The following is a 12,960-nucleotide window of genomic DNA, read 5'->3' on the forward strand; positions in this document are numbered from 1 at the left end:
AAAAAAAAAAACTCGGACAAGGAAGAAAATTACATTTTTGCGGTACAGCGAACGGGGCGTCGAGGCCTCGAATCTATGCTCGAATACGAACTAACTCGGACTCAAAAAGGTCTTTCGAATCGAGAATTTTAATATCCGCCGCAGCTGTGTATCCTTTTAAAAACGAAGTTTAGCTTGAATAATTTCAAACCCAAGTAATAACTAAACCCGAACAGAGCGAGATTTGAACGAATCCAAGATTTAGAGTAGGAGTGAAAATAGAAACTTTTTGATGTCATCCCCCCTCTTCGGCTATGGACTTAAGGTCCTTTTTATAGTAGATGAAAAAAAACTAGGGTTTGCTATGGTTCGAATTTCAGGCGGGATGTTGAACTCAATTCAAAGTTGAGTCAACCACTTTGCAGATCCGAACGTTGAGGTCTTTGCTTCGAATCTTGCTCAAAAAGGACGAATCTTCTCTGGTATTGAAGATCGTCCGCGTCTCGAAACCACAAAAGGGAGATTCTCCTCTGTCAACGACAGAGTAAGTAGGTGAACGGACAAATTTTGCGTGTGAATGGAAAGGAGGACTGTGTAGGACTAAAGGGGCTGAGGTTTTGGCTAAAAATGGATGAGGGAGAGAAGAGAGATGAGGGACGGCGTTGCACGAGAATGGAGTGGCAAAAATCTGCCATTATTATGAAGCTTTGTTATTTTCTAAAAATGGAGTGGAAAGGGAGAGAAAATGTGCGGCTGTGAGGAAGAAAGATTAGGGCTGTGTATTCAAATGGGTTGTGGTCTTAATTTCGGATTGGGCTGCTTTGGCCGAAAATTGGACCATTTGTATTGTTGGCCTTTTCCCAATTTCTCATGCCTCTTCATAAAAATTATAACTTGGAAAGTATGTGTAATAATCATACAATTAGTAGTTAATAGTAATAAGGATATAATTCAATGTTACTAATTTATTACTAATAACAAACTATAAATATATAGATAATGTAATAATAGTATAGAAAATGTTATCTAGCTTATCTTTATGATTAACAAGTGATAAATAAGTAGTAATGTGAGGGTAATATTAAAATACTAATTGTAATAAAGTAGCGTTACCTGTAAACAATGGCAGCTTTAATAATAACATAGTAGTGAGTAAAAGTATTTAGATTATCAATGAAATTAGAAGCCCACGGAACTAAATCGGAATAGATGAGGGACAAAATTGGGTGTCAACAAATAATATGTGTCATGTATTTATTGAATTGTTACAAGTATCGGATTTAAATAGGTTTTCACCCTATATAATTACTACTTCATCTTGTCTGTGACTACTGTGACTGAGCAACAAGTTTAAGAAAGAAATTAATACTTTCCAAACTTATATAACTTAAAAGAGGTTATGAGATTTTTGTAACTATAAAATCTCATGAAATGCAAACAATAAGGTCTAAGATATTTTTATAAAATTAAAAGTAAAAGGAAAAAAGAAACCTACCTATTTGATTTTTTTCTGGTGTTATGGTGCCTTTTGGCAAGTAAAAAAAGAATTTGAGGATAATAATAATTCGAACTAACTACTTTTAAAAATTAAAATGTAGTAATTGTAACGACGAACCAAGATAAGATCTCTGCCCATATACAATTTTTCATCAGGAAGTCTTGAAGTTATGCAAACATATTTTGGTTTACCTTCACGGTTTGATAGATAATTTAACAAACTAGAAGTTTATTAGAAAAAAAAAATTGAGTTAACTAAACAATTTAACATGGAACAATCATCAAGAAAAAAACTGAAACAAAGTGGACAATGACGTATTCATCCTATCAATTGGAAAGTTAGATTAGAGCGTCTAGTTTAGATTAGTGCAAAAAGAGAAACAAAACAAAACTTTTAATAATAAATATAAGTAACAAAAGTCCGAGGGGATAATATCAAAAGCTCCATGTTTGTCAAGTTGCATGGCCATCAAATGTTTGATGTGAACTAAATTATAGAATGTGACACTTTAGGGGTCATTTGGTATTGGGGATTAGGATAATGATTTTGGGATAAAATGCAGGAATATTTAATCCCGGATTTGGTTATAGTTATTAATTAGTCCCGCGATTATTCTATCCCACCACGACCCTTACGGATTCTATCATAGTTCATTTGATTACTGAATTTGAAATTAATTATTTATATTTATTTGAGTTTAAGTTTTGTGCACGGTCAACGTCCACAGCTTCTCACACCATCAGGTAGTTTTGAAGGTAATTAATCATAGTACCTTATTAATTAATAAAGTATTATCTTTTCTAAAAAAAAAATTACTAAATAAAATTCTTAAGGCAAGTCGGATCCTAATTTTGGTGTAACTAAAATTATTTCCAAGTTGTACTTGTAATTAGAATTATTTCCTTTTCCAACATTATTTAAGTACAATTTTTCTTCATAGATTTTGTTCAAACTCAATCGTCAATATCGGTTAAATCACTGATTTGGAGATTTTGGTGCTAAAGTTCATGGACTTTATTTATCTAATTCAAATAGTCTACATGCAAATTGAATATATACACTAGAGAACTTAATGCTATACCCTTTCTCCTTACACTTTTTCCAAATATTTGGTGTTTAGGTTGATACCAATCTTCACAACAAATTTGGCAAAAAGACTACTGTCACATCTGTGATATGGGTACAAGAGGCAAAAAGAGTGAGGAAACGGATGAGTAATTAAATCACTGATTGGTGAAAAAGAAATTAAAATAATATTGATTTGAGAGACCAGTTAATATTACCTGATGGTATAAAAAAAGTGTACATTGACAGTGCACAAAATTTAAATTCTATTTTATTTTAGTGAATTCAATGATTGTACGTGAAACTAATTGGAGCATGTCAATATGAGACGCTACTTTTGAAGATCAAACTTCTCCGCAACACCTCATCAAGGCCCCCAACGAGGCCAACACTCCATGTAGGCGTTTGGCCATGCGATTTCAAACTATGGTTTCAAACCAGCGTTTGGACATGCATTTTCACTCATGATTTGAAACCATGGTTTCAACTTTTTTAAATATAAAATTTAACCCATAAACTTATATTTTTATAAAAAAAGACTCATAAGTTGGTAGATATTTTTAACAATTACCCCCATCAATCATTTACCAATCTCATTAACTTCCACCAACCTTTTATTTATGTCTATCAACCTTTAATTTATGTGGGAGGATTATATTAAAGAGTTACATTATTATTCATGTTAAATTTTCATTTTTATTGAATTAAAGTTTGATTAATTGATGTTGTATTTTTTAGAAAGGTCTTCTAGTAGTGTACTAATTTTGTTATGAACTATGACTTGCTCATTTAGTAAGATTGTATAAGAATTGAAAATATTTTAATAGTTTTCACAATTTTGAGGGGTTTTATGTCTATAAGAGAAAATATAACTTAAAATATTCAAATTGCATGTCTAAATATAGTTTGAAACCATGGGGCCTTAGTGGCTCAACATTCAAAACTTGAGTGGATAATGGGCTTGTCCTATTCTTATTCGAGCCTATGACATGCCTCTGACCCACAAATCACGCGATGCACACTTCCCGTTAAAACAGCTGTCTTGTGAGAGCTAAGAGACTAATGTAATGGAAGTACCATATAGAAAGTGTACCTCCAAATTCCAAACTATCAAACTTGATGAGGAACTCCACTTGTCTTCTTCCATTCAAACCTTGCTGAACAGTGGCAATGAGCTTGCTTGCCATTTAAGTTGAATTGTGGTTCGCTGAGAACTTACAACCTTAATGTAGCTGCTGAGTAATCCGCTGGATTTGCTAGCTTGTAGGACGGGCTATAAGAGTTTTTTTTGGTCATGGGTTGAGAACATGAATTGGACTATACAACAAACAACAATATAATTGGACTATATGAGATCGAATCTTCTGTTGTTCCTCAATAGCGCAGTGGTAGAGCTGTCTGCTATCCCTAGAGATTTTTGATAGCTAATATTGATGACAAAAGTAAACGACCCCAACCTAATGTGTATTTGGATTAGTAGATAGAAAAGAGGATTCATCGCCATACAACAAAGTAAATATTTTTTCGAGACGAATAGAACATGCAACACATCTAGAGAGACAGTATAATGCTTGCTCGTTGCTCCTACCCAAGGAAAAGAAGCCTGAATGAGTAAAAACACCATATTCCTTCATGACAGTCTATACATAATTACAATAAAGTGTAAGAGAAGTAAACCAGTTTTTTACTTTGATACAAATAATCATGGATTATACAGTAAAGTTACTAAGGGAAGAAAAGTTCATTCAAGAATCAGTTCAATTCTCTGTCATTGAGTTCTTATACATCCAACATGAAATCTTACATTACTTTAGAGATCATTGAGAATTCTATGTCAGCTTAAAATGCAGGCATTACCTCATTAAAAGAGAAAAATAGCAGACAACACAAAAGGTTACAACTAATTACAAAAACAACATACCCAGTGTTATCCCACAAGTGGGGTGTGGGGAGTGTGGTGTGTACGCAGCCTTACTCCTACCTTGTGAAGGTAGAGAGGTTGTTTCCAATAGACCCTCGGCTAAACTAAAGCATATCAAATCAGGTATGAAAAGGAAATGCAGTTGTGAAGAAGCCGTGCTGAAAATAATGGAGAAAAGAACAGTAGCGACGACAAACAACAGGATAACCGAAGCAAGGGAAACAACAGGTAATAATAAAAGCGAAGAATAAGATAGTAGGAGAGTGATAACAATAATAATAATAATAATACTGAAAAATGAAACTAGACAGCGTTCGACTACCTACTAACCTTCTAGCCTAATCATCACCCTCCATATCCCCCTATCTGAAACACAATAAATATCATTGTCCAGTATAAGGGAAGACAATGTCCAGTATAAAGGAAGACAAGTAAATATTACTGGATAACTTTCACCCAAGGTCATAGAACAAGTGTTCTAGCTAGTGCACAACAGCAACAGCTTATGTGACGACCTTTTGCACACAGGGCATGCACAGTCAACAGTACAAAAGATCAAAGTGATAATCTCCACTGCAAATAGTTACATTAACTGAAACTGGTCCTGAACAACTATTGAAAAACAAGAGAAATTAATAATGTCGACGTACAATGTCAAATTTAGCAAATAGGCAATGTAGATATCAGATTTAGCAAGGACATTGTTAAACCAGACATTATCCAAATAAAGCTCAAATATTGTCCAAGTTCCATCACTAGCTATAACAAGAGAATCAACAAGTCATAAGAGGGAGATAATTTTTAAAAAACATCTTGTTCTATTGCCTTCAAAACTTCCTTGACATCAATTACAAGTATACAAAAAGTATGGAGTATGTACAGTTGACATTACTACAGCCTAAAATGGTTAGAACTGAACTATATACTAGACAAAATTGCAGATCAAAAAACTATATATTGAATTTTCAACGACGATTATTAGAAGTACCATAAGAAAATGTAGCTCAAAACTTTATGACTAACACTGATTGTCTTCTCTATTCGGACTTGCTGAATTGGATCGGGACTTGAATTTTTGCAGAACCTTGACTCCTATCCCTCATCTCCCTGGTCTCAATCAAATTTGCTCTATTTTGTACGGTTAAGGAAACGTTAGAGTGTTTCAATCATGAGATATATGTGGTCTCAATCATATACTTATCCTATTCACCATTAGGAGAAAGAATAAATGAATCATTTCCTTCTTCAGAACTAGAAGGAGCAGATGATCCGTTTGAAATTTCCTCTGCATCAGTCGAAAACAAAGAGGATGCCTCCGAATCTGTAGCTCCATTTGGAAGAAAAATCAATGATTCATTGCTAGAACTAGACGAGGCGGAAGATTCATTTGAAACTCCTTCTCCAGCAGAAGAAAACAAAGAGGATTCATCTGAATCTATGTCTCCATTTCGAGAGTATTCATCGCTAGAAACAGATGAACCGATTGAGCCTTCTCCTTCAGAACTCGAAAAACCATTGGACGATTCATCTGAATCGGATTCACTAACCACCCACGAGGCATTAAATTCGAGATGTTGGGACAAAAGTGGTGTATTACCATACGATACTGGGGAAACATTAACACGAAGTTCTTCCGCGTTCCACATCAGCAAGCAATTACCCTTCACGTCCACTGCTGAGCCATCTTCTCTGAACCTTCGAAATATCATTTCTGCACAATAAGAATCAGAGAAACCAAAGCACCTGACTATTCGATCGTCGTTGCTTAGCACAGAGGATTTATCGAATACAATCGCCATTGAAACATTGTTTTCGTAGCACGTGTCCTTTATTGCACGGATTGCATTCCGGTCCTCAGCATTCTCAATGCTTGTGCAAAGCAATTTCTTGGAGCAACGGGGCCCATCGCCAGCACGGGGAGTTATGGAAACCCAGCGCTGATTTCCCCTTTGATAATTCAAATGAGAGACTCTCACAGCAACGTCGATTCCAGAAACCTCTTCTCCCATATTGTAACACTTCGGCTTGCTTTCCATTCCATTCTCAACAAGCATAGCACCCTTAGGACTCATTTTCGTTTCTTCAATTAGCCTCGAGGGACTAGTGCTACCCGAGGAGCCAGCAAAGAACTCTATAGGAGAAAATGGCGTGATCGAACTTGTGGTTCCTTCATGACATTCTTCCGAACTTGTGGTCCCTTCATGACTTTCTTCCGAACTTGTGGTTTCTTCATGACTTTCTTCCGAACTTGTGGTACCTTCATGACTTTCTCCCGAACTTGTGGTTCCTTCATGACTTTCTTCTGAACCTGTGGTTCCTTCATGAGTTTCTGCAGGGAACGAGGTACGTGGTGACACATAAGAAACTGGGGCTGGTTGTCGACCCAAATGAGGACGATGGACTCGAATTGGACCAGAGTTGGAAGGTGTAGCCCGGTTGGGAGATCTTATCCGTTGATTGAGCTCAGGACAAGTCTTGCGGAAGTGTCCATATCTACCACAATGATAGCATTGCTGTGCTCGAGAATAAGACAATCCCACAAGTGGACCACCATTTATCTGAACGTGCAAAGGAAGATCCAAACATGTTGAACCTGTCAACAGAAACCAAAATCGAGGAGGTTTACCATTCAAAGTATCAACCATATAGACGGGGCAACCCAAGGGCTCGCAAACAGCATTGCCAATTTTAAGCACCGCGTTGTCTATGCAGTACTCAACAGGAAGCCCTTCCACGCGGGCTTCCACAAAGTCTCCAACAGCAAGAAGTGGCACTTTACCGAATTGGAAATTAGGCTCCCATTTATAAACCTCGATGACATGGTGATCCGAAATCTGCCAGCTACTTCTCTGAATAGCTCGATCATAATCCCCCTGGCTGGAGAACTTGGCAGAGTACCTGCAACATAATACAAATTTATCAATTTGGTTGTTATCCGATTTTGTTCAATTTATATTTACCTAGTTGAAGGAAGTGAAAGAACTAAGTCATGCTCAAATATAACAATCTCATATTTCAAAAGAACATGTAGATTTGTATGTGTACAGTTATATATATACTCAAGACATTTTATTTTGTTTTTGAAATGGTAACAGGTTTATATACGACATTATACAACAATCTCAACTCTGCGTATTTGATTCTGTGATTCATTTACTTTATATAGCATACAACAAATAAGTGATCAAGGACAAAGACACTTGCACAAAAATGCTTAAAGAGCTCTCCTAATAAAAACTAGAAAAACGTCACCTTAGACACAAGTTTACCTGCCTTACATAAAAATCAGGGGCGAATCTAGTGTGTTGGTTAAGGGTATCAAGAAATGAATCTTGGCCTAACTCGCACCCCAAAAAACAGCTCAAAGGGAGGAGAATTGCCCAAGCCTTATAAGGAGCACAGAAATCTCATCCGTCACTGATGTGGTATATTCTCTTCACTCCCCTCATGCCCAGATCCGGACATTCTTTTTATCCGGGATTCAATTGTCCAGTCTAGTGTGTGCACATTCATGGACTGGGGGCATTTTCCACCCATCGGTACGGACTGGACCAATTGATCTGGGGTGTGAATTAGGACCAATGCCTAATTTGACAAACAGTTCACATGAAACCAATAGTAAGTAATCAAGTTTTCTACATTCTCTTATGTTCAAGCTCAAGCTAATAAACTTTAGTATTTCACCTTACAATGATTACATTGGCAGAATATAAACTTTGGTGTTTTACCTTACAATGATTACATTAGTGGAATATCCTGCTATGATGTATCTAAATATATCTGTGAAAACATTTCTTACCTATGTATTTGCTATTTATGTTTTTTGTTGTCATGCTCTGCATTTATTAGTACTAACTAAAAAGGAAACAAGAAAATGACAGAAAATCAATAAAGTAGAGGGTCAAGTTTGTCCCTGTACTTTGAGAAATAGTTTAAATATACCATCTGTTTAAGTTTTCGACTGTAAATAGCCCTGTCGTTAACAAATTTGCCCCCCACTCTAACAAAAGATATGGTTCCTGCTTTGATACCATGTAAAGAATGGATCTTGGGCCTAACTCAACCCCAAAAGCTAGCTCATGATGGGAGGATTGCACAAGTTCATGTAAAGAGGCCACCCACCACCTCATTAACCACCGATGTGAGACTTTTTTCGTTCTTCAAGGGCCATACAAAATTGTGTAGACCCGATTCATTTAGCCATCCATTACTATGAGTAACAATAATGAGTGATGTGACCCTGTGACTATCATCGACCCAGTAAACCCCACAAACATGAAATTATTTACATAGTCAGCAAGATCAATATTACTAACAGATAAACAATGGTTCTTTGGGTTTAAGATTAGAGTATGACACATATATATTAAGGCCCTTTTGACATGAGTTTTTTTTTTTTTTTTCCACTCACAAAATTTTAAATCTTTTTCAAGGTAATATGCATATCCAAACATAAATTCAACTTCCAAATACCATTTTCAACTTAATTTTCAAATACTATTTTTTTTTTCAAATATCACTCAATTTATGTTCAAAGCCTAATTAGTATGTTTGCAGATCCATAATATTCAACCCATTAATTGACCAAACACTCTTGATAGCAACACCAACACTACACCCCAAAACAAAAACAAAAAAAACACTCACACATACAGGATCATCGGATCTGAACTGAACCATTAAGTTTAGATCCAAATCCATATGATTTAAGGGTTATAAATAGGATAATAGCTAGTAAAATAAATTGGATCTACACCATTTTTGTGTATGGCCCTCCACGTGTCCCTTCTATATTTGTCTTAAGGGGTAAATTTCTTCTAATGCAAAACAACATATTTTACACTTTGTCTCAAAGTAGAGCGATAAATATGACCCTTTTTCAGTTTATAATTAAAATTTGACATGAGTTTTTTTTTTTTTTTTTTTTTTTTTTTTTTTTTGTTCCACTCACAAGTCACAAAATTTTAAATCTTTTTCAAACACAAAATCAACCCAAATACTCAACTTAATTTCAAATACTATTTTTTTCAAATATCACTCAATTTATGTCCAAATTAACGCCTACTTAATTTCTTTGCAGATCCATAAATATTCAACCGATGAATTAAAATCATCAAATCTCAACTAAAACCATTGGCCCGCCACGTGTCCCTTCTATATTTGTCTAAGGGGAAAATTTGTTTTAATGCATAAAAACATATTTACAACACTATTTCTCAAAGTAAGAGACATAAATATGACCCTTTTTTCCATTTATAGTTAAACAAAAAGATGATCAATGAAATAATTAAGTAAATTGATCATGAATTTTTTTGATTAATTTTGCAATAAAGTTACCTGCAGTGACCATGTTCAGTCACTTCAACACGTCCATCAAGGTTGAAAAAGCCATGAATACAAGAACCAAGCTGATAACATCCCATTTTTCTACCAAACAGTTGAATAAAAACAGTAAGCTCAGCACTTGCATGAATTTGAGCCATATCATCATCACTATATTCAAGAACCAATGGTGGTGGACCATTATAAGGAGAATTTGGCAAGTTAAAAGCCATGATTTTAATTTAGAAAGTACAAAGATCGAATGTTTTGTCTTTCTGTGTGGACTTATTTATAGAAAACGAAGAAAGGGAAAAAATCAGAGAAAGGACATAAATGGTCTAGGTTCAAAATAGTCTCTAAAGGACCAAAATTGTTAAGTGCTTATAGCTAAGGGATCATTTTTGTTAACTTGTGAAAAAATTAAAGGACCAAAATGTTAAGTGTATAGTTAAGGGATTATTTTGAATCTACTCTCATAATTAAGGGACCTTTTATGTCCTTTTCTCGAAAAAGTCAGATTACTCAAAGGCCCTTTGATTCGAGGTTAAATATCTTTTGAATCTTGTGATTATAAATTTGACATGTAGGATATTTGAATTGTCAACTTACTAAATATAAAAAGAGGTAGATATAATCAAATTAAGATAAGTTTTAACAATAATTGAGAAATTAAGGAGAAAAATAAGAGGAAAAGAAAAAATATATGGAGACTCATTAAGAATCGCAATATCTTTTGCAAAATATACGAACCATAAAGACTAACTAAATTGAGTAACTAAATTAATTATGTTGGGCCCCGCGCATCGCACGGGCATAGTTTGCTAGTGCTCATGAAAAGTGAGATGGAGGGACCCTTATACTGTGCATCAATGAAGGATTACATATAACACATTAATCTAAACTAATTCAATAGCGTGTAAACCATAAAAGGAGAACTTACGTGTTCTTAGTGTAGCGGAAGCGGAAGTCAAAGTGCGGCAGGAATTATTGGCCGATTGTGATTGTCACGTTATATTGGAGCAACCCCCTAAATCACAGTCTAAACCCAAATTATATATTGTAGAGAAGAGAAGAGTAGAAAAATACTGTAAAAATATTTTTTATTTTACACTGTAAGTGTTATTATACAAAAAATATTAAGGTTAAGTTTAATTACCCGAATAGACCTTAAGCACCGTTATGGGTGGACCCAAATTTCCCACTGTTGCAATTTAAAAACAAGTTGTGCAGTCTGTCAAAGAACGGCTGATGATGACCGGTTAAATAGTACTACAAAAGTTATGGGATAAAAAAATATAGTTTTATAAGATATAATTCAACTTTATCCATTTTAGGCCGACAATACTTTCTATAGACCGTAACATGTGAACGTGCGTAGCCAGAAACCCAAGTAAGCAATGACCTCATCACTCCACCAAATTTCATTACCATTGATTGTTTTAGATAGGGCTGAACACGAAAAACCGAAAAACCGATAACCAAACCGAACCGAAAAAAAAAACCGACATTTATTTGGTTTGATTTGGTTTGGCTTTTTAAATTTAAAAAGCAAATTATATTTGGTTTGGTTTTGGTTTAATCTAAAAAAACCGAAAAAACCGAATAAAACCGACTTTATATATTATTTTAAAAATTAAATTTGTATATATATGTGTATGTATTTTAATTTTTTTATGAAAACATTACAATTTATATTATGTTTTTATACTCTTGGGCCATGCTTTTGAATTAAACTAATTGCTCTACTGTTCTTGGCAATACTACCAATTTGTTTTGTGCTTGCTCTACTGTTCTTGGCAATACTACCCATTGCTAAGAATAAGTATGCTCCTGAGTTTAGTTTCAGGGGGTAGTGTTCTTGGCAATACTATTTCACATGAGTTTAAATTTAGATAGTGATTACAATGTATTTTAAAAACCGACAAAAACGAAAAAATCGATAAAAACCGACAAAACCGAATAGTAAAAACCGATATAGTTTGGTTTGGTTTGGTTTGACAATTTGAATAACCGACTCAATTGGTTTGGTTATTTTTTAAATAAAAACCGATCAAAAACCAAGGCAAGTGAGCACTTTACACTCACAATGTTCTCAAATAGTAAATATGCAATACTCCGACTTGTTATTTGAGCTACACTCAATCTTCTTATTTCTATAGATGAAAAACTATTTAGTACCATTCATTTGTTATAGAATTACGAGGGTCAACAATTTTAATTAAGAAATTTAACATATAATTTGTGTGAGAACGATTAGCGAGCCGAGCGTTGGGCGTTAGACGCGTTTAAGGCGTACGGTCGGGCGCTTAGGGAATAAGCCTCACGGGAACTAAGCCACACGTGAGCCCGGGGCGTTTTGTCGGTGCCTTGCCCGAAGCGAGCCGAGGCGAGTCCCGAAATTTCCTTTTAAAACGGTGGTTTCATCAAGCACCTTAAGTTTTGCATTGGGATTCACCATGTTCATCCAATCAACACCCATATTATATACCCTTTTGTGAATGATGTAATAATAGATCCAAACCTTGGATCGGTTGCGATTAAGTGTACGTATGGATAGGGTTGGTTCGGATTTTTCAAATACCAAACCAAACCAACTGTATCGGGTTTTTAAATCGATAAACCAAACAAAACCAACAAAAGTCGGGTTTTTCACTCTTGGTTTTTCTCGGATTTTTCGGGTTAGTCGGGTTTTTTCGGGTTTTTTTTTTGGTTCAATACGAAGCATCTTATAATAGCATTTGCTTGACCAAAAATAAGCATCTTACCCTTCTATTTCTAAATATGTAAAATGAAAAATGTGTGGTGAATTCATTGACTCATTAAATAAAAAATTCATAACAATTGAATCAAATAAGTATAGAACATGCATGTGATGTATAACTATAACAATCAAACAGAATGTAGTAACAAACAACTTGAATATTGTTTCGTAAAATGAGTTTTAGTTAGCTTTTAAACATTTACTTAAAAAGCCTATCGCTAAATGAACAAAAAGATTATAACTCAAACTTAGCGTTAAGAATTAATTATACACCACAAATACTTACAAGGAGGATCATACAAAGAGGTGTTTGTTAGAGGTTTGACGGACAACACTCACAAAAAAATTGGATATTTTGATTTTCTACCCTTAGTCTACCGGTTTTGTTACTAGTTTTGTTTATTGTTTGAGTTG

The 12,960-nt window shown here is 34.8% G+C and overlaps 1 protein-coding gene across 1 annotated transcript; it reads right to left on the reverse strand.

Moving 5' to 3' along the window:
- Nucleotides 1–3,985: 3,985 nt before the first annotated feature.
- On the reverse strand, nucleotides 3,986–10,057 carry LOC132040456 (uncharacterized). Its single transcript, XM_059431095.1, has 2 exons — nucleotides 9,801–10,057; nucleotides 3,986–7,361 (listed from the first exon to the last, which is right to left on the reverse strand). Exons 1-2 carry the CDS (start codon nucleotides 10,016–10,018, stop codon nucleotides 5,666–5,668), a joined length of 1,914 nt encoding a protein of 637 aa, XP_059287078.1. The 5' UTR covers nucleotides 10,019–10,057; the 3' UTR covers nucleotides 3,986–5,665.
- Nucleotides 10,058–12,960: the final 2,903 nt, after the last annotated feature.

Source organism: Lycium ferocissimum, chromosome 12, assembly GCF_029784015.1.
Source record: "Lycium ferocissimum isolate CSIRO_LF1 chromosome 12, AGI_CSIRO_Lferr_CH_V1, whole genome shotgun sequence".
Taxonomy (NCBI): domain Eukaryota; kingdom Viridiplantae; phylum Streptophyta; class Magnoliopsida; order Solanales; family Solanaceae; genus Lycium; species Lycium ferocissimum.

Excerpts from the sequence above, each read along its gene's own strand:
- LOC132040456 (XM_059431095.1), bottom strand. The coding sequence starts at position 10,018 with ATGGCTTTTAACTTGCCAAATTCTCCTTATAATGGTCCACCACCATTG. Across the intron at positions 7,362-9,800 it reads ACTGAACATGGTCACTGCAG|GTACTCTGCCAAGTTCTCCA; the intron begins GTAACTTTATTG and ends ATTATGTTGCAG.